At 42.4% G+C, this 22501-nt stretch overlaps 1 protein-coding gene across 1 annotated transcript in view; it reads left to right on the top strand.

Annotated features, from left to right (window-relative positions):
• Positions 1–22501, top strand: part of Cpa6 (carboxypeptidase A6) — a 323751-nt gene that overhangs the window by 107253 nt on the left and 193997 nt on the right. The window contains exon 2 of the mRNA XM_032890585.1: positions 16537–16612. Within this exon, the coding sequence (XP_032746476.1) occupies positions 16537–16612 (76 nt within the window). The remainder of the gene's footprint in view (positions 1–16536; positions 16613–22501) is intronic.

Below are 22501 nucleotides of genomic sequence, written 5' to 3'. Positions count from 1 at the left end.
GTTCTTTTTAACATTGCCCTTCCAGAGCTACAGGGGACCTCCCAGTGTTTCCGATTGAGTGCATCCGCTTCTTTGCCTGTAACTTCTGAACAGGAACCCAGCTGTGTGATCTGTAGACATTGTAGGGTGGGGCTGGCTTCCCTTTCTCCAGCCAAACAATACAAAATGGAGGAATTTCAGCTGAAAAAAAAAAAAAAAAGCTAGCTATTAGCAGTTTAAGAGTAAGGGCTTTATTTTCCCTGCTCAACTGCAGAAGCACTTAGAACTGGCTCTCAGAAAGGGTGTAGATATCTCCTTATGTGTCCCACCAAAAGCCATTTCTCCTGATTCCTTACAGAGTTATGCATGCCACCCACCGCGGGCGCTCTTTCCATCCAATTCATTCAAGCAAGTAAAACCACAGATTGTGTGCAAATGATAGGGAAGGAATCTCTGTCATCAAAGGTTAAGCCTCATTCTACCCACGGGATGACAGCCAAAAGGCTTACCCATCCCCCCTCGCCAACCCACATACACACAGCCCAGAACCTAATTTTACACAGTAGAAAACTCTGAGTGGTTCATGTTCTAAATGATCAAACCCTATCACTTTACAATATGAAATCCTGTTATAACAAGGAAACTGCAGGCACAGCCGAGGACCACATGGCTGAAAAGCTGTGGCCCAGTTTGGGTGTTTGAGAGATTAAATAATAATTCTCTGCCATCTCATGAAATTGTAATGCTAGACAAAGGCCTGTGTGCTTCGTGTGTGCTTGATGTGACTAGAAAGAGGAAGCAGCGTTATCTGTTCCAGACGAGAGGAGCAGAAAGATGGAATCATTTGCCTGCAGTTCTTATGGGTAGTAAGAGAAGAGTTGATACAAGAACCTGAAGTGCAAAACCAGAAAATGAGGTGGACCTGACTTACCTGCAGCTAGAAGTCTAATGACTAGATGGCTGGGGCAGACACCAGTTTAAATGTGCCAGCATGGAATCTGTAGAATTGTCACCAACCTCAGTTAGAGCAATGGTGAGGCACAGACTTTGTACAGTGGTACCCTTCCTGGACTACCCTGCCTTACTGGTGGCTGTTCATCCTATTCAAACCCACGGTGTGTTATAAAACAAAGAAGGGGGGTTGGGGATTTAGCTCAGTGGTAGAGCACTTGCCTAACAAGCGCAAGGCCCTGGGTTCAGTCCCCAGCTCTGAAAAAAAGAAAAAAAAAAAAAGAAAACAAAGAAGGGTGCATTGTGGGGCCATGGGAGGCGAGGAAGACTCGCTCACTTTTCAATTTAGTGTTGCGGGTTACAAATAAATAAACTGCCTCTATTGTGTTCACAGAACTTCTGGCATCTTGCATTAGTGATGCTTCCTAGGATCTGGTACCAAAGCACCCAAAGGTCCCGCATCACATGTGGGACCACTGCAATTGTGTAGAAGGAAGGCAGTAAGAAATGCCACCTGAAGATGATATGAGAAAAGGAAAGACTTTGATGGACTATGTAGCCTACCAGACTTCACAGACATTCCGTTGGGAGAAGGAGAGGGAATGGCTTTGTACTTTCACTGGCTGACAATAATCCTTTGACTTTTCAGGTTCTGAGTGGTTAATTTTAGACTGCTAATATTAACACCTTATTACTTATTAGTCTTAATTAAACTTACTCCTGAACTACTGTGAAATGTCAAAACCTGCATCCTTGGGGTGCTGTTGCAGAAGGCTTGGATCTGTGGGAGCTTGACAAGATTAGATACCACATCCACCCTGAGGGCTGTCACCTTTAAAGCCCACCAAATCAACCCTGGTGCCATCGTGGCAACCTTCTGTGTAATTTGGGAAAGATAATTAGAGCAATTGAGACAAGCACTGGTGGGATGTGCCTTGATTTACATATGTGAAAATTATCAGTTGGCTCCAATTCTGCTCTCCCTGAGAAGTAATTGGTTTTTATGGTGTTTTCTCCTTATTGGTACTGTCACCCCTTCTACAATGCCTGGGTGAGTGTCAAGATAGAAGTCAATCAGCATATAGTATTCCTCCAACACGATTCCCTCAAGAATGGGTATGGCATCTTACTTGATTAGAGCAGAATGAAGCTTAAAACAACAACAACAGCAACAACAATAACAATAAAAACCAACTCTCCTTCCCTTAGATAGTACAATATGCAGACATGAGTATTAGGGCAGATAAAGCCATTTCGTGGCAGTGAGGTACACCTGTTCTGTTGAAGGAACCAAGAAACAAGAGCTAAGAAAACTGTAGACAAACTGAGCTGGAGTCCTCAGCAACCCCTGCTGACTTGGTGCTAGTCTTTTGATTTATATAAATCTACATCACTACCCTCTGAACCTGCCAGCGTGGACCCAGTTATTCAGGGTCCCAAAGGGGCGCTACCCTTGGGCCTAAATGGGGAGCGAGAGAAGAAGAAGACCAAGCAAAAGTTGTGTTGTCGAGGTCTCGTTTATTGAGAGAAATGTACAGCATTTAAAGCTCTGAGGCAGGAATAGAAGTGGGAACTGAAGCTTAGGGTGGGGGAGTTTGGGAAGTGCCCAAGGATATAAGGTGAATCACTACACTGCAAGATATCCTCCTATAACAAAGAGGCAACAGTCTTCCAGGACATGTTCTTTGAAAAGGTCAAACCCTTCTCAGGAATCTGCTCAGGGACATCCGGTGTTTTGCTCAGGCTGAAACATCCTGTCATTGCTCCCAGGGTCTTCCTGGGAGAGACTTTAGTTCAACAATCTCATGTCTGTATGGCAGTCATTTCAAGGTTGAACCTCTGTGGCCACGCAGCCCAGAGTCACGTAGCCACCTTGAGCTATGCAGTCACAAAACGGCCAGGCCCAAATCCAATATGGCTCACTACAACCCTCGTCCCAGATAATTGCGGACCTCATACACAGAGTCCCTGCTCTAATATAAGAGAGAAAATGATGAAGGATTTAAAAAATATTAAAAGACAGACTTATTTTAGCATCTTTTCTGGTTCTTAAGCAATGGGAAGAACAGGGAGCCCCAGCCCAACCCTCAGCCCTGTCTTTCCTCTCTCCCATGTCAGCTCCCTTCAGGTGGCCTCGGACCTCCTCCACAGCTCCTCTGTAGTTCCTTCACCATTTCCTTAGTGTTTACCACAGTATCTACCACCAAAGCGCCTCATGTCAGGCTGAAGCTAACCTTCAAGGTGGTAGAGTGCTAAAATTTTCTGAATTGAAAAGTCACGGGTGAAGATGGATATGCAATTCTCAGGTTATCCATTGTTTATCAGCATAAGCAATTTTAAACAAACCATAGACAATGTAATCCTGCTAAGATATGAGACAAATCTAGGCAAAGTTTAACATGAACTCGGTACTCTTGTATATAGATAGGTAACTGGTACCAAATCCTTAAAGAAATGTTGGCCAAGCTCTAGTAAAAAGTACATAGCCACGTGAATGCAAGCAACCCCAATTAAACTTGGTGAGCGATAAAAGGAAAAAAGGAACAGTAAAGATGAAAAGCATTGTGAAGAAAGGGGTTAGCAAGAGTGGGTGATTCGAGAATACTGTGGGTGGAATGTGACCACGTACATTGCATATGTGTATGAGGTGCCAAAAATCTAAATCGTAGCTGGAAGGTGGTGGAAGAGATAATCAGCCATGCCATCACAAAAGTTGTCCAATTACTAACATCTGGAGTAGATTCAATAAAACCCAGAAAGAATTTTCAAAAAGGTTGAAAACTATTGAGTACGATTATAATTTATTATTGTTAGGATTAGAGTAAATAAATCAAACATTACAATTGGATGAGTTCCCTGTAGACAGTTCGGTTTGATTCATTGTTATAAGCCTAATTATCTTTTTCAAAAGAAGAAAACTACATTATGGTTAGATGTTTCTAATGTGATTTGAAATACACTCAAGACATCTTTGATGGCATTGTACAAATTTTATACACAAAATACAAAATCCATAGCTATTAAGATTTTTATGTTGTTATTATTATCTCTATGTGAAAAATAATGACTATACTTTCTGCGTTAGTTGTACATCCACTAAGAGGCAAATATAGTCAACTACAAAGCTGAAAAGATTCTTCATACGTGTGTGTGTGTGTGTGTGTGTGTGTGTGTGTGTGTGTAGAAAGACAGAGACCCCCCCCCCAAACAAAATTAAACCCAATGAAAAAGAAAACTCCCAAACCGAGAAGCAAACTGGATAAGACTATGAAGAAGCCGTGATTTTTTTCTTCCAGTTGCACAGATAGCAACCCCAGTGTTACTGTTAGAGCCATCTCCATGAACTCTGTTTTGCAGTTAACAAAGGGGTCCCTTCAAATGCTGACCCGTGGCTTCCCACAGAGCTTTCCAACCACTTGCTCTAGCTGCTGGATTTCATTCCATGTCTGAGACAGCAATAAAACAACAAAATGTCATGTGAAACTTTCTTAATAAAATTACATAAATCTCTGGGAAAGCTAAAACATTGTGTGTGTGTGTGTGTGTGTGTTTTGTGTGTGTGTGTGTGTGTGTGTGTGTGTGTGCGCGCGCACGCACACATGCACAAGCATGAGCGTACATGCACCGACACATACATATGCACATAACAAAATATTTTTAAATATTAATTTTTAAACATAAAGAATAACTGGCATGCAATTTCCTTGTTTTTAAATGTATTCTTCTCTTATACAATACTGCTTCCCCTCCCTCTACTCTTTCCAGTCCCAGCTCCCCTGGCCACCAGATCTACTCCCCCTCCACTTCCCTTTGGAAAGGGGCAGGCCTCCCAGGGATATCAAGCAAACATGGTATAACAAGTTACAATAAGACACAAACCCTCGTATCAAGCTGAACAAGCCAACTCAGTAGGAGGAAAGGAGTCCCAAGAACAGGCAAGAGTCAGATACACCCCCACTTCCCCTGTTCAGAATCCCACAAGAACACCAAGCTACACAACCATAACATATATGTAGAACCTAGACAGTCTGGTGCATTGTCACTCCAGTCTGTGAGAGACCCTATGAGCCCTGCTTAATTGATTCTGAGGGTTTTCTTGTGGTGTCCTTGGCCCCTCTTACTCCTACAATCCTTTCTCCCCCTCTTCCACAGGTTTCCGCAAGCTCCACCTGTGGGTTTCTACATCTGTTTCCTTCAGTTGCTGGATGAAGGCTCTCTGCTGATCATTTGACTGGGCACTGATCTATGGCTCCCTTCCATGACATGGGCCTCAAGTAGGACCAATCAATTGGTTGGCCACTCCCACAAGTTCTGTGCCACCAATACCCAACCACATCTTCCAAATTATGGATCAAAGGTTATGTGGCTGTGTTGGTGTTACAGAAGATGGCCAGTTCAGGCTTCATATATCACATCATTTGGAGACCTTGAAGGCTAGGGTTATTAGGATGGAAATCTCCACACCAGGCCAACATGGATCCATGTGGAGAGGTTTATTGCAATGGCAGAGATAAGGGTGGGGAATAAGAGAGGGAAAAGAAAGAGAGAGAAAGACAAGAGAGAGAAAGACAAGAGGAATTGGGCAGAAAAGGTCTGCCTTTTATTTGAAATGGGATGTAGCTGCTCCCAGGTGAAGGTGGGAGCTGAACCAAAAGTATGCTGGGAATGTATGACCATTGCCATGGCAACAGATGGGCAGGTGACCAGGTGACATCACTGCTGGAGGTAAAAGCAGTTCCTGATACCAACAAGGGTTAAATTCTAAGGAGTTTATACTGCACTAAGTTTCCGCATCACCCCACCCCCAAATTTCTCCCAGTTTCAGTTGCCCCTCCCCATATATTCTCTCTCCATCTCCTTCTCTCCCTGTTTGTCCCCCATTACCCATACCTACCCATACCCAGACCTACCTGGTCTTTCCTGTTCCCATCTCCCAAGTGTTTCACCCCATCTCCCCTGGCACTCCCTTGAGCCCTCCTTATTAGTTAGCCTCTCTGGGTCTGTGGATTGTAGCATAACTATTCTTTACTCAATAGTTAATATCCACTTATAAGTGAGCATGGACCATGTTTGTCTTTCTGGGTCTGAGTTTCCTCACTCAGGTTTTTTTTTTTTTTAAAGTTCCAATCGTTTGCCTGTAAATTTCAAGTTATCTTTTTTTAACAGCTCAGTAATACTCAATTGTGTAAATGTACCACATTTTCTTTAACTCTTCTTAAGGAACATCTTAGTTGTTTCCAATTTCTGGCTAGTATGAATTACTCTTCTATGATCAGAGTTGAGCAAGTGTTGTTGTGGTAGATGGAGCATCCTTTGGGTATATACTCAGGAGTGGTATAACTGGGTCTTGAGATAGATTCCCAATTTTCTGAGGCATCTCCATATTGCTTTCCACAGTGGCTATACAAATTTGCACTCCTTCCAGCAATGGAGGAATATTCCCCTTGCTCTAAATCCTCACCAGCACAGACAAGCAATTTCTAAAATAGCATAACATAATGACTGGATTTCTAGTCTGTGTAATAGCATATAGGACATATAATGAAATGAGTATCATGGTTTTAATCACTAGCTATGTTGGTGACTACTAAATTGGATTTCTCCAGCTATAATTTCTAATGAAGCCCTAAATTCACATATCCAAAGGTGATATCTGACATCACTGCAAAGTTAACCCTTCCAAGAAGGAAAAAGAGCCCAGTGCCTTCAGACAAAGCTGGTTCCATTTCCTCTGTTTTGATTCAGCCGATGCAGAAGGCCCATGGGATCCCTGTCTTCCTAAAATTCATTCTGTTCTCTTAATTCACCAGTAATCCATGCTGTCTTCACTGCAAACACATCCGTGATCTCACTCCCTCCATTTCTTCAGGAAATCCACTTCCAGCTTTCGGCAGTATTTGAATAACCACCCCACTTAACTCCTCTTCTGTTTCTCTACACTTCATTCTCTACACAGTATCCCAAATGAGTCTTTAAAATTAGAAATCACGTGACATTTACCGGATTAGAATGCTCTAGGAGATGCCTGGCATTGAGTATAGATCTTAAACCATATGATACTCCAGAATTCCACCATTCGATGTTTACGGCCTTACTCCCAATACCACCCCTCATGCAGATAGGGACTATCTTGTTCCTCAGATAGACTCAGCAGGCTTGCATACAGAATCTGTAATCGGCCTTTCTCTGTTTAGAACACTCTGTCTTCATACCTTGCTGATTGGTTCTTTATCATCCATGTTTTAATTCAAAAGTTGATTCAGGAGACCATTCCTCAGCCACCCACTCTGAAAGAGCACCCACCTTCATGTTAACTGTACAACCTCTTCTCATATCTGTAGCTCCCATGGGCCTCAGAAACTGTGTTGGTTTGTATGTATGCTATCTGTAAATGGAAGCAAGATAATTGTAAGAAAACAGACTGACTTTGTCCTCAGTGAGCAGAAAATATGGTATTGGACACATGTGAACAAGTATCTTATATCCCCAAAGAGGCCCTTCTTATCTTCACCAGGAATATCTAGTTGGAGGAGTTATATCCTCCACAGAGAACTAGAAACCAGTCTGTTCAACTAAAGATGTAGTCTCTCAATATCTCCCCAATATGTTTGATCCATTATGTTTAGCTTGATATCATCAGTACACTTGAGATAAAACTTAAATATTGTTGATGTCGTGCCATCCCTCCCAAGACAATATTATTCGACAAATTATCACTTTATTTAAAATATACTTTAATCTAAATCTTTGTGTGACAGTAAACCTTATCTTGATTGTATTGAGAGACATTTTAGAGGTTCTAGCAAAAATCTATTTCTAGATGTGTTTGTGGCCATGATTCCAGGAGCAATAGTTCATGAGAACTCTAGCCTAATGAACCGTTTGATCTAGGTACTCGTAATTTGAGCACATTATTGTGAAGGGATAGAAGGGAAGGACCCTGATGGAAGAACCAAGTCACTGCAGAAGAGTTCCTGAGTGGTACTTTGAGACCCAGATCTCTGCTTCCTGGCTACCATGATATAAACAGTTTCATACATTCCCAGTGCCTTGATTTTCTGGCTTAGTTCAGGGCTAAAGCAATAGATCCATCCAACTGTGGACCAAGACTTCTGAAACCACGACAATTCAAAAGAATCCTTCCTTAACTTGTTTCCCTCTGGTATTACTCACAGTGATGAAAAGTTTAACACAGAGGATTGTGACCAGGACAGGAGTCATCACCGTGACTGTTCCTGCTAGATGCTTTTTAGCAGGATTTATAGTGAGAATAGTGAGCAAAAAGTAGAGTGGGAGGATTTCAAAAGCTTGGCCAGAAAAGGAGCAGGCTCTGAGATGAGATCAAGGAGGTCAGGGTTGATGAAGAGATCAACAGCATGAAAAGAAGCTGAGGATTTAGCATTGCAGCAATGGGCGACATGCTTTCAGGACACATCAGGAATCATAAGACCTTCTCTTGATGCAAGGGCTACTAGCACCCCCTGTTTCTGTAAGGGCAGTTCTAGAGTAAGGTAGTTTAGATGGTGAGGGTTCTGGACAATCGACATTTTAGTTCATTGATGGATTAAAGATTAATGAAGAAATGAAAAGGTTTGAAGCTAAAGCCTGGATTGAGAAAGTAGTTCACTGAGCGTGCCTTTTAAAATGTATATCCTGTCCTGGATCCTTCCTGTTGTGCCTTGGTGGTTCCTGGCTACCACAGAGTAAGCAGCCTCCTCCTGGGTATGCTCCTGCCCATGTCCTGTCTTATCACAAGTCAACTGTGACAATGGAGCAAGCAAAAATGTTGGAGCCTGTGTATGAAAGCTGTAAGCTTACTGTGAACGACAATGGGGCAGAGTGCAGAATATTCTTTCCCTAAGGTGTCCTTCTAGAAAGAAATGCATACGATATTATAAGTGGCATGAAAGGAGGTCATGGGCATGAAGGGATGTCCTTGTTATTTTTGCAGAAAAGGTGAAGGCCTGGGGAAATATCCTTGGCTCTTTTCACATGAATGAAGATGATGAACAAAGACACAGCCTGAGGTATATTCCTCTCTGGACTTGTGTTTGCTTAAGGTACCTCTAAGCATCACCTCATGCTTTTCTTAGTTTAATAAAGGAAATGAGAAGAACTTTGTTTATACCATGCTTAATCTCAAAAGCCTCAAATCCCCTGATCACCCTGTTCAGATCTTTGGCATTTCCTTTGCTTTGAGAAGACTTAGCCTTGCTGGCCGGGGCGGATCAACACAAAAACATGAGTTTAAACTTCTGAAATCATGGGCCAAAATAAATTCTCCTCCCTTTAAGTTGCTATCTTAGTTAATTTATATAAATTAATATGAGGTAGAACTGTGGCAGTTAGAGAGTAGGTTCCTGGGCAGGATTCTTGAAGGATTCAGTCCTCTGCCTCTCATACCTTGCCCCGGGCCCAAAGGCATAGATCCAGGAAACCACAGACAAAAATTGAAACCTGAGGCAAGGCACCTCACCGGTGCTAAACTGTTTTCCTCAGATGTCTGTCACAGTGATGACTAACACAATCCAGGAACAAGACATACAGCACTCATTTAGGGTACCGTGTATTATGTTACTAGGTTTGGCAAAGGTGACCTTGACTGTGAAACTAATCCACCAAGTCAGACTTACTTTTTATCCAGAAATCTGCCTTTATCTTCCAGTTCACACTGTGATAACTCACAGCTCACCCAAGCCCATCTCCTCCTCTACTTGAAATCTAAGATCCACAATCAAACTGTATACAGAGCTCTAATAGAAATTTGTTCCTTGCATGAAATGAGGACCAAATTCAGAATCTTGTTTAACATTTCTCTCTGGTTAAGTATTGTAAGACTTGCCTTCAAGAGCTAGAAATTTTCGTGATAGATGAGAAAGGTATCCTTAAGTATAAATTATTCTAACTCCACACCTCGATCAATGGTACACAGATCCATGCCTCAGTCAATGGTACACAGTTTCCACACGTCAGTCAATGGTACACAGTATCCTCACATCACTCAATGGTACACAGTATAGGTTTTTCCATCAGTGTTGATTATCTTCCTCCTCCTCCTGTAACAAAATATTTGACATAATCAACTGAAGATGAAAAGTGTTTATTTCAGCTAATGTTTTGGCTCTGATGCTTCCATTCAGAAGCAAGATGGCATGAAAGCGAATAGAAGTGCAAAACTGCACCTCCAAGCTAGAGAGAGAAAAAGAAAAAGATCTGTGGTCCAGCATCTCTCTATCCCTTCAAAGACATGACCCTGAAAGACTAAAGATCACCTTCTAGGGCCCATATCTTAACATCATCACTTCCAAATAGTGCCAAGGTAGAGGTTATGATTTAACCCCTGGGGCTTCAGGGAGACATTTGAAGATTTAAACTATGACACAGTGCTCCTGGTCCTCTATGGTAAAAATCCATCTCCAACTAGAAAATGACAGGAGTTGACCCAAAAAGTCCAAAGGGCCTAACTGTTCCAGCTCTAAAGTCTATATCCAAAGTCTTCTGTGAGACCCTGGCTTTTTTTAAAAAAAAATCAAAAGCAAGTTACATACATGCAGATAAAAATGGCCAAGAGAAGACACTCTTAAGGGATAAGACAAGCTGAGGATTGAGCTTACTATTTTTACCACCATGATAAAGGCACTAATTTGATCCTAGCACCACAAAAGGGAGAAATGCAGAAATCAGGAGAATCATGCCATAGTGAGATGGAAGCCCAGCCGGAATAGGACTTAGTCTCCTAACTCTCTCAGCTGTAGTCAACATGGCTACTGTTTAGGCTGGCTTCACACGAATGAGTAAATTGTCATGTAATCTTTCAGCTTAAATGAAGCATTTTCTTTTAACTGAAACCACTGCTTATACTCCCTCATGTATGGTTCATCAACAAGAATCACTTTGAAGCTAAGAGAATGACTGTCTCCCATAGAGGGCATAGGAATGGACCACAAGGAACCTCCACTCAAAAGAATACCTTCACACAGATGCTTAAGTAGGAGAGGTTTGAACCACTTAAGTAGTTTGAATTTCATTCTTAGCCCTACTACCTGGCTAGCTTGTGGTCTTAAATTCTCCATGGTGACTATGTTTCACTCTGCTGACCTGTCTTTTATCAGTTTGACACAGGTTAGAGTCTGAAAGAAGGGAACCTCAAATGAGAAAATGCCTCTGTAAGATCCTTCTATTGGTCTTTTTCTTCATTAGTAATTGATGTGGGAGGGCACAGTCCATTGTTGGTGGGGTTACCCCCGGGCTATAGTAGGCCTGGGTTCTATACAAAAGTAAGCTGAGCAATCCAGGCAAAGCAAGCCAGTAATCAGCGAGTTTCCATGGCTTCTGCATCAGCTCCTGCCTCTAGGTCATTGCCCTGTTTGAGTTCCAGCCCTGACTTCCTTCATCGATGAACAACCGTGTGGAAGTGTAAGCCAAATAAACCCTTTTCTCCATAACTTGCTTTTAGTCATGGTGTTTCATTGGCAGAAATAGAAACTCTAAACAGGACACTCACCTATCTCTTCACTGCCAAGTCCAATACAATCTCTAGCGTTTCCTTTCATGGAGCATATTTTCTCACCATCTTTTCACTGAAGTTGTTAACCTTAGGCTTTATGTGGGAGTCTATAGCTTGAATTCCTACCTTCTCATCTAAAGCTTAGAGACTGTCAAGACACCAACCAATCAGACTAATCATTAGCTTCGTTGGGTAACTGTGAACTCAGAATGTGGGGCTTTTTTAGGATTTCCCTTATTCTGTCAACTACTTACCATACTAAAAGACATAAAGCATACACACGTGTGAATACACACACCCACGAATATATACATGTAAGTACACATGTGAACACACACATATGAATGCGCGCGCATGCGCACACACACACACACACACAGAGAGAGAGAGAGAGAGAGAGAGAGAGAGAGAGAGAGAGAGAGAGCAGCATTGCTAAGTGCCTCCTATTGGGAAAATATCCAACTGCCTGATGGATTTCTAAGTGAATGTTATGCTTATTCCCATTTCAAAACCACTAAAATAACAAATGCCAGTAGCTGTCAGTTCACCAGCCCTAATTCTTCTGAGTTTAAATATCAAAACCCATCCATATGGTCCTCTCTGATCACTCAAGCTAAATTCTTTATATAGTTTCTCTGTGTAATTTATGAAACATTACATAAATGTATGTAATTTATGACTACCTACTGCCTTATACTATATATATATATATATATATCATATACAATTGTAACATGGAGTATGATTTATGTCATAAACAAACAGCTAAAATACGCAGTTTGGAAATCCTTCCTTTAGAGTTCCCTCTTTACTCTCTTGAATGGGCTAATTGCTGTGTGGACAGTTAGGATAACTGGCTTGTTCTCCATCTTGGTAATGATTTTCTCTAGTTGAGTTTCACTTTTAAATGCTACAAAAAAGACTGAAAGAAAGAACAATATCCTGATTTGACAAAACCTTCAGTAACTCTCAAAGACATAATGAAGACAATATCTTACTTAATTTAACTTAATGGCAGGATTACATCTTATGCCTTTTTCCTCTGTTATATGCCAATAAGAGAAAAAGAGATTCTTTCAAAGCTTTCAATGGAAACCAAATTCAAGGTATTGTGGCTTACAGAAAGTCAACTTTCTATTTAATTCAGCAAATGTTTATTGGCCATCTATTACAGATAAGATACCATGCTAGACATGCAAGCATTTGGGAAAATGTCTGTAATAAAGTACATCCACGAGGCTTTCAGAGACTGTGCTTTTCTTTCTCAGTGTTGTTAAAATAACTGCAAAAAACATAGTCATCACTTCTGCCTAACTTTAATCTAAAAGCGAAGTCTAAATCTTCATGTCCTAAGCAAACTGCCACAGGGTGATTTCTCATGCACTGAGTACTTTATATCGGAACTATAAACCATAAGCAAAGGAGAGAGTATCCATTTAGCACCCCGAGTCTGCCCAACTGTGTTGTTCCTTATTTACTGCCTTTAAATGAAATTTTTCATGTATATCAAGAACAGTCTCTCAACAAAGGAAATGCAGCTCTCAGAGCCAAGTACGCCATAGCATGACTATGTGAGGGAAGAGCAATTTTTCTGCATGGAATTACCTAACAGATTGGATATTTTTTAATACTTAGGGATGAGGATTTTTAAGTCAGTGGCCATGCTGATGTTAACTTTTCTGTGAGATAGATGATTTCATAATTTTTTGACAAATATTTGAAACCATCTTGTTCTCCATGTGACTATAAAATGAATCTTAGCACCGGGACACCCTAAATCTTCTAGAAAGAAGCACACACAATTTAAGTTGCCACCCAATTTAAAGGTATGTTTTAGAGAGGAGAACTTAGGCAAGAAATCAAATCACGGATGTCTAATCCCACTTATGAAAAACCGCTTCACTGACTTTTGTCATCTCTCTAAAGATAGACAAACTACGTAAAAAATATTGTCATTGTCCAAGATGGTTTGGTTAAGAGAGGAGAAAATCAGACTCAACCCAACCTATACCATAAGGAAATTTATATTCCATACACATAGAAAACAAAAGGCTTAAAGATTGGTAGTATCAGCTAGGCCATTGCAGACCCAGGTTCTCTCTGAGCCCGCATATAGTGGCCCATATTGCAGTGAGGAACAGGAAGCTGCTTCACTCCAGGCTTCTCCCGTCATGATTGGAGCCTGGTAGTCTCAATCAGGGTGACACAATTCCTTGTTTACTTTCAACAAGAAAATTACTCTTTTCTCCTCCCGTTTATCCTTTCTTTCTGTCTGATTAGGTCAATTTATAATACATGCCCATTCCCAGATTAACCGGAGTCCCTGGGAACTCTGCCAGACCTATCTACGTCTTAGTCTGTTTTCTGTTGCTTTAGCAGAACACCTGAGACTTGGCTATCTATGAACAAAAAGAGATGTATTTAGCTCATGGTTTTGAAGACTCAAAAACATAAGCTCAGGTGCTAACATAGGTTCAGGGTCTGGAAAGGACTTTTTGCTGTTCCCTTCATGGTAGAATAGCAGAAGGACAAGCATGCATGTGTGGAAATGGAGGCAGAACCATTAGCTGACCCATTCCCAAGAGAAAACCACCATCTACTACTAGGCCTCCATTCCCCTGATTGACTCAGACACTCCATTTAGCTGCACCTCCCAGTCCTGCCACTGTGAGGAACTAATCCTCAACCTGAGCACTGGGTCCTGACACAGAAGGAGGTGAGTGGCTGAGCAGGACCTTGAGAGGGAAACTGAGTCTGGAAGGGCACCCCAAACTCATCGTAGTCATTTATTCTGATTCCTCGTGAAAGGCAGTCACGGAAATCCTTTACTACACCAAGTTAGGTTGTATTTTCTGAAATATTGAAAAACTGAACATGTGGCTTAAATCAATAGCAAAAGAAAACCTCTACAGGATTTTCTCCGAAGTCGTTATAAAGTACCCAGTCTCCCCAAGTGACTGTTGTTGGGAATGACGGGATGAGTTGATGCCTTGCTGAAGAACAGCCTGAGAAAAGAGCAAATAATAAGCTCAGATTAAAAGACAAGAAGCCATCTTTCCGCAGTGGTAATGGTAGCAGAAGTGGTGCTTCCGGGTCCTATAACCCCTCCCTCCCGAAGGCGGGGCCGTTCCCAGACAGAGCTCACTGGGAGTAGGAATGAATAAGCAGAAATATTGACTCCCGGACACACTCTGGGCCTGGCACATAGGGGATCTTTATGAATACTTTTCATAAAATTGTTAAGTAGTAAGACATTGGTGTTTGTCCTGGTTAAAGGAGTAGAAATAGCTGGCTCTAAATGTTTAAGCCTTGGAGTCAAGGGTGTGCTACAAGTAGCCATAGCCCAGATTAGAATCGATCCTCACCCTGTTTCTCCACCTACGCAAAGAGGAGCATGGGAGAGGATGAGGCCTGTGACTTAGAGAGAGACGTGAGAAAATGTAGTGACATATAAATACACACATATGCTACACATGTGCACATAGATATACACACATGCCAGCTGGGCACGCACACACGCACACACACACACACACACACACACACACACACACACACACACACACACACAGGAAAATCCTTCAGGCTATCTTCTAAAATAGTTATACCCAGCTGTGTTTTTCTCTAAACTCAAAACCTAGAGCCTCCCTGTTTATCATACCGAATTATGGCTCCTGCTTCTGGAAATGCTGCCTATCAGATTCAGAAAGAAGAAGCTTTTTGTTTGGTGAAACCAATGAGGGCCCTTGGGGCGGTGTGGGTTTCCCTGCTAGAGAAAGCTCTTGCTGCATTTGGGTTACTGATTATTCCACCACACATCTTACTGGTTTACAAGAGAAAGCGCTGCATTCCTTTGCCTTCCCTGGGTAGCATCCTTTGCTCGCAGTTCTTTGGTGAGCAAGTAACAATAAACACAGCTCCAAAGCGGCCGTGTCTGAGAATTCATAAAGGCTAGGATAAAGTAACCATTCTGTCAAAAGAATGGCAAGGTTGGGTTGCGGCTACCATTTTCAGAGTTAAATAAACCCAGGGGTGGTGGGCTTTTTTATGTCATGTACTCTCAAAAGAAGAACCAGTTGCCAGGTTGAATTATCCTTCTAAAAAAAAAAAAAAAAAAAAGCAAACCTCCTCGTGGCTGTAAAACAGCTCCAGATTGCTTCCTTGCATGCTGGAGGAGCTGACAGGGCCCCAGATGGAGCTGTTTCTCAGCAAGCTGTCAGGTAATCCATCCATCAGGAAAGCCATAGCACCCAGCTGAGTTGCCTATGGCTGCCAAGATTTGTATTGGATCAGGGGGGAGAGGCCAGGGTCTGATAAATCCCCGGAAACATAGGTCAGAGGCAACTGAAGCACAGAGGAAAACTCCACGCTCAAGCTTAAGCCCCATGGTGATATTTAGCATTGTTTTATACCGACTTGACAGTTCTTCTGTCTGCTTCCTTTCGTATGGATTCCCTGACATTGATACTGCGAGGTCATTCGGGATGGTTTTGAGGAAACCAGAGCACAAAGCTGTGTTAGAAGTGAGGCTGCTCAAAACGTGCTAAGTGATTGTCAGCAAGCCAAGACGGCTTTTCATTCATAGACCTGAAGAAGGTGTGATGAGATCACTGAAATGGCAAAGCTAGAGGATTGAAAGGGAGCGCACAGAGCTCAAATCCATCACCCTGCGGGTTGATGCCTTCCACATTAGCCTTACCTCATCTTGAAAACTGCCATCCATTCTAAAGGTAAAGCAGCAATATAATATGTGAGCTTATATCTTCCAACCCTGATGAAACACTGGCGATGATTCAGACCAAGAAAGAGGCTGCAAGCCATCAGAGAATACCAATAACTAACTGCCTTAAATACTTACGGGTCAATGAAAACTGTACTGCTTTTATCAAAAGCATAGGAAGTGTCTTTGAAGGTTAAAAAAAAAAAAAGACAGAGAAGACTAGCAGGGGTTTCTTGTTATGGTCATGCCTGGCATACCATTGGCAATATGTCAAATAAAATCTCCCTGTTTCTAAAAAAAAAAAAGGGGGGGGCAAAGGGAAAAAGGTCTCTATCTTTACTGTTAAATAATAATTCCTGCCTTTCACCCTCTTTTGCAGGCATAAAGTGATAAGACTCATCCCCAAATCTGAAGAGGAAGCACTTGCACTAAAGAGTGTATCCCACCAACTCAAGGTAACAGAGCTTGCCCTATGGGCAAGCCTGTGGCATGTTTGCTGACTGGGGTTGAATAATGAGAATAACTAGCCAAAGGAAGCAGGTGAAGAGACAGTGTGGGGGAGCATTTAAAGGAGAGTGAGATTCTGACAAGACGTACCACACATCATTTATATATGAGGATACGAGGTCACTGGCTATCCATTGGACAGGTGGAATGAATGCTTTTTGAAAACTGTTGTGTTCCCAGTGAGCACCTGGAGTCTGTTAGAAGTGGTAAATAATCAATGTTTTCTTTGGGGTTGTGAATTTCATTGACAGTTTTTGGAACTCCACTTTTCCTTTTTGAAATCTTCCTAGAACGTGCCCACCTTCTTGTTTGTATTCAGACTTTTCAATGGGAAAACACTGGCGAGGATGACTCAGGCAGGCAGTCATTAACTCTGCTGGATTCAGCAAAGGCTGAATGAAGGTGCTGCTCATTCACACTCTGATGGCTGTACGGATTTGGAGTGACAGCCTCTCATTATTCTCTTAGGTAGTGGCTTCAGCTAAGAACTTAGTGAGAGGTGTGGCTATTAACTCTCCTCCACAAGACTGAAATAGACCAGTCCATGAAACATGTGGTATCTGAGGCTTCATTCTAAAAGATGGCAAAGCAGATCGCCAGGGGGCCGTGCTCGTCTTTAACATGGGATAGTAATGTTTTCTTTAGGTGATGGACACAGAGTCCTCTGGGATGCTGGTGTTAGGTGGGAGGGAGGACACCTTCAAGGTGAATGTTTGTCATGACCAGGCCTTTGATCTTTCCTGACTGGCTTGGTTCTTCTATTTAGCATCTTCCTGTAAATATTGCACCTTTTTGCTGATGGACCTTTGAACTCCAGGTCATTGATCTCTCCCCCCTCACCCCATCTTTTCTGACCCCAATTTAAGTAATGCTACCCCTGACTTCCTGCAAATAATGGTTGTTTACCCAACCCCAGAAAGACTTGCCTATGTTTCCTAACACTCCTCCCCTGGAGGGGCCTTCCCTGTGGTGCTGACATTAACCCTCAGTGGTAGGCCAGGACTATCTGCCTCACAATGCTCTTCTGGGCTCTAATAACCAGACATTTCCTGAACATCCCACCAGGGAGCTAAGCACTGCAAAGGCAGGAAGAAAACTCAAGTCTTGCCTTTCCATCTCCACCCCATCAAGTTTAAAGACAGCACAGGGAGAGTGAGGTCTCCCTGACTCCTGTTTGGGGAAACAGCTATTTGGAATCAAATACTGGGAAGAAAGGGGTTGTCTCCATGATGTCAGTCGATGTATATGATAGACCTTAAATTACATAAGAAAAAAAAATAAAGGATGAGGATATAGGTTGGGAATGGCTTTCCCAGCACACATAATACACTTGGTTCAATCTCTAATATGGGAAAAAAAAAAAAAAAACCAAAAAAAATAATTAAAGTGCATGATCCTTTATATATGATGGTCACTTGCCACTAATAAGCATGCTACAATTGCTTCATACAATATATTGAACCCCAGAAGGTCGTTGGCACAGATGTCCCAGCACATGTATACTGTGTACTTTTACATGAATGGTTATTGTTGTATGACAAGATTTATCCTGGGGAGATGCAACACATTGTACATCTAGGTACAGGGAACCCATGGAAAACCAAAGCACAGATACCACCAGCATCCAACTTGGTGAACCAAATTTTTATTGAGGTTACTTACAGGAGCATGGGTGAGCAGTCACTTAAAGAAGCAAAAATGACTCAAAAACAGCTGTGTCACCAAAGCTCACCCCAGCATGAGTAATAGTTCACAAAAACAGCTGAGAACCTGGAGCACACTGCACAGCCTGCAGGCAGCTCAACAGGTTGGGAATGTCCTTTCCCGGTGACCCAGCTGGTCTAGACCCAGTAAGAAGCAGCTTGGCTGGTTTCTGCTTCTTCCAGGAAGCTCATCTTCTCTGAGTCTTCTTTGTAGCTTGGGCTTGTCTGAGACTGACCCTCAGAGGCATTTATTGCTTACTTTTGGAGCAAGAGACTTGATGAATCTGGTCAATTTCTGGGACTTCCTGTTTTGAACAATTTACCTTCTGGCTTCAAGCCCTTTCCTGCAGGATGGAATGCTTCAATTTCAGAGGAAACTTGTATGCGACAGTTACAGAAAAACATTCCTAAAAACTGCATTCATTTAGTCCTTAAGGAAAGAAGTCAGCTTGGGAGAAGATGTCTTGTTGCTACAGGAGCTTAGAAGCCAGTTAAAAGAAGGGTGGAAGAGCAACAGCAAGGGATGGTATTGTGGGACACTGATTTTCATGAGGCCTCCGTGAGTCATGAAAAGCCTGCTCACAGCTGTGACGTACACTTGAAGATGGGAAGCAGAGGGAACAGTGCATGAGTCAACCCAAGGGATTCCAGCCACGTGACAGCACATCTACAGTGATGGCTGCCAAGGAGGCTGAAGAGAAACTTGGTGCCCATAGTTCTTATGGGGACCTATTATGTCATGTTTTCCCTAATACATAGCAAAATTCCAGATTCCCAGAGGAGAGCCAGACATTTTGCATGAACCATATTATTTACAAATAGCACAGATACACTGAGTTGCTCTTATCTGTGGCAAGGCTAGGAGCCCAATGAAAATCTACCTTCCCAGTGCTGGCCTTAGGAAAGCTATGCAAACAGGACCTTCTAAAGACTGCTCTGTTGAATTTCTACATAATCTTCATTTCCTTTCTCAAGTGAGGTAGTTTTCCTGAACTAGAATTTGAGGTGTTGAACTTAGATAGTGTTCTCCCTAGAGTCATCTTCCTACTTTGATGTGACCTTAAATTATTTGAATTATTTTATCAAGTGATCCTTTCCCACTGTGGAAAGCAGAAATTCCAGCCAACTAGAGAAAGCAGCCTGTAGGAGAAAAAAAGAATTGATTATCTGTCATCTTTTGCCCTGTGGAGCTCATAGGACAGAATCAGGGTCACTGCAAACAGCTTCTTGGGGAAAAAGAGGAGGAGCAGCCAACAAGAGTGTTGGGCCTTTCTCCTAGAGTAAGATGTAATTGACAGGATTCTAATACAGTCCAAATCTCTCGGCCTGTCTGCTCCTGCCCTACAGAATTACTTCCCTGTGAATAGAGTGGATAGGTATTCCCTCGTTGAAGTTACAGTATAGAGCAGAGGGAGACTAGATGAGGTAGGCCTGAGCAAATCAAAAGAATCTTTAGAAGAAAAGAGTTTTTCTTCAGCTGTTCACAGAGGAAGAGATCAGAGGAATGTTCACAAAGTGCTATGCTGGGAGCCATTCTTGGCAGTCACAAATCAAGAATGACAGAGGACTCTGGGATAGAAGGATCCCCAGCTGAACAGTAAAATAGAGACATTGGTCCTACAGATCGCAGGACACTGAGGCCCAAATGAGAATACACACAGTCCATTCCTGGATGCTTTGATTTTAGCCCCTTGACCCCCTGAAAAAAATCCAGCCAGCTGGGCCTGGACCACCGATCTACAGGACTGTGAGATAAGTGGGCTTTGTTTGAAACAGCTAAACTGATGCTGATTTGTCCCAGCAATGGAAAACAGACGTGTAGTACAATAACCACCTACATCCTGCCTTTTCTCTCTCGATCTCCTCTGCCACCGCTCTAAGTTAATTTTCCTGGTTCCTCTGGCTATAACCAAGACTCCTAGGGAAAACGAAATGTGATTCACTGATGTGCTTAGGCTGTAAAATTCATAATGCCTTATCTGAAACGTGATCAAATGCAAAATGTGCATACAATATTGAATGGCATCTGAGAACTATGGTCAACACATAGCTAATTAGACATAGGACTGCTCTTACAAAGTTGCTTGCTTTCCTAATTAAATTTTATAGTTTTGCTGAAGAATTGAAACAAGAAAGTTGAACAGAAAACCATGCCCCCAGAGAACTGGATTGAGAAAGCACTAGCCAATTAAATTGTTAATTAAGACCATAACCATGGCTTAAATCAAGTTATGATGGAGAGGAACAGTTTGCAGGTGAGCAAAATTAGAATCCAAACACTTTGTTCTGCCTGCAGTTCCTTACCAGTTCTTTACGCTGTGAAGGAAGAGAAGTAGCTTCATGTGAGGCCACAAAGTGCCTCCTGTGAAATGGGTTCATCCTTGCTGAAGGAAAATGAATGATAGCTCTGTTTCCAGATTCCTCATCAGAGGCATGGTGGGGTAGGACAAGACAGGAAATAGTCCTGTCGACCCGAGACACGTGTTTTCACACTGGAGCACAAGCTCAAAGGTATCGGTTGGTAGTCAGACGTCATTGACAATCATACTAAGGGTCTTGAGATCCCACCCTGAAATGATACACTCCCCATGAGGAAGGCTCCAGCCAGGCATAGGCTGGCAGTGTTATCTGGAGGGTAGGTCCTCCTCACCCCTATTTTATAATGCCTTGCTGTAGTGAATATTTGCCAGTACTCACAAGTGCGCTGAAAGTCATACAGCTAGGCTGTAGGAACTTTAGAACCATATAATTGCTGGAAGTTTATAAATTCAGACATCCAACTAGATGGTTTTATCAACTGGAAAACATGCAAGGGGAAAAATGGATGGTAGACCTCATTCTATGAGAGTTGTGGGATCTCAGCTTTATTAGAAATTTGTCTGGTTATAGAATCAAGATCAATATCCCTCTCTGCTCTCCTCCCTCCCCTCTCCCATCTCCTATCTCTCCTCTCCGATCTCCCTTCTCCCTCCTCTCTCACTCTCTTCCTCTCTCTCTCTCTCTCTCTCTCTCTCTCTCTCTCTCTCTCTCTCTCTTTCTCCCCTCCCTCTTTTATCTTTTTCATCCTCTTCTTCTCTTTCTTTTTTCCTCTTTCTGCACCTCTGCCCACCCCCATACACAGTCCTTCTACACATAGTTGCAGCCTCCCTCTAATAGGCAATTCTCCTGTTTAGCCTCTCGAGTGCTAGGGTTACCTGCATGCCAGATGATTCTAAAATCTCTTACTCCTCACTGTGGGAAAGAGGATTCCAGGATTGTCTCCAGGATCCTTGGTTTAGATGTGTCCACATCCCCTCCTAGGTAGCCCATAGAGAGTAATCTAGATGTTTCTGTCAAAGAACTTTGTACACATTATTGCATTCCCAAATCAATTTACCATAAAGTAGAAAGAGTATTCAAGAAACCCTAACCCAATCAGGTGACCCCTTCAAAAGTGAAATGTTTAGCCCCACCTGATATGGAAGAGGACATCAGGCTCATTTCTGCCTGGGAGAAATCAAATACTGGGCGTGGTCATCTGGTGAATAATAGTTGTTGAGAGTGACCCTTGTCTACCAAAAGGAACCCCATTTATACACCCTCAAGGAGTACATTTTGTCAAAACTGATGAGAACAGTGCACTCTGCCCTCCCTCCAGAGGAGACTCGGACACAAGCTGTTACATTGAGTTCAGCCTAGAGATACCCTGAGCAGAGACTCCAAATTTACCAGGCCCAGACTTCTGACCTACAGAAATGGAGCAACAGTAAACCCGAGCTACTGAACTGATAGCTCAATAAGAAACCTGCACAGCAGCCTTAGACAGCCATGAACTGATGCTCTGGCTGATGATGCCTTTCAGGAGAAAGAAAGAAAATAGGCTTTTCTTTTTTTCCGTAAGCTACGTTTGCTTCCCCTGGTGTGAGATTTGAAAGAGGAAAGTGCCTTATAATCTAAGCTAATCATCAAATGCGTTATGGATTCAAATCTAAGCATACAATCTTGACATGTTGCTCATATGTTTTTCCCTCCTTGTGGCTGTTCACGATTATTAAACCAATCAACACCGACATAGCAAGTGAAATTAGAGTTTGCGAAGGAGGAGGAGGAGCACTAGAAGCATTTTTGGAGAAGTTTTCCTCAGCATCCTGATGA

Source organism: Rattus rattus, chromosome 1 (genome assembly GCF_011064425.1).
Source record: "Rattus rattus isolate New Zealand chromosome 1, Rrattus_CSIRO_v1, whole genome shotgun sequence".
In the NCBI taxonomy this organism is placed as follows: domain Eukaryota; kingdom Metazoa; phylum Chordata; class Mammalia; order Rodentia; family Muridae; genus Rattus; species Rattus rattus.
The sequence above is the reverse complement of the archived record's forward strand: the minus strand, read 5'-3'. Positions and strand labels throughout refer to the sequence as shown.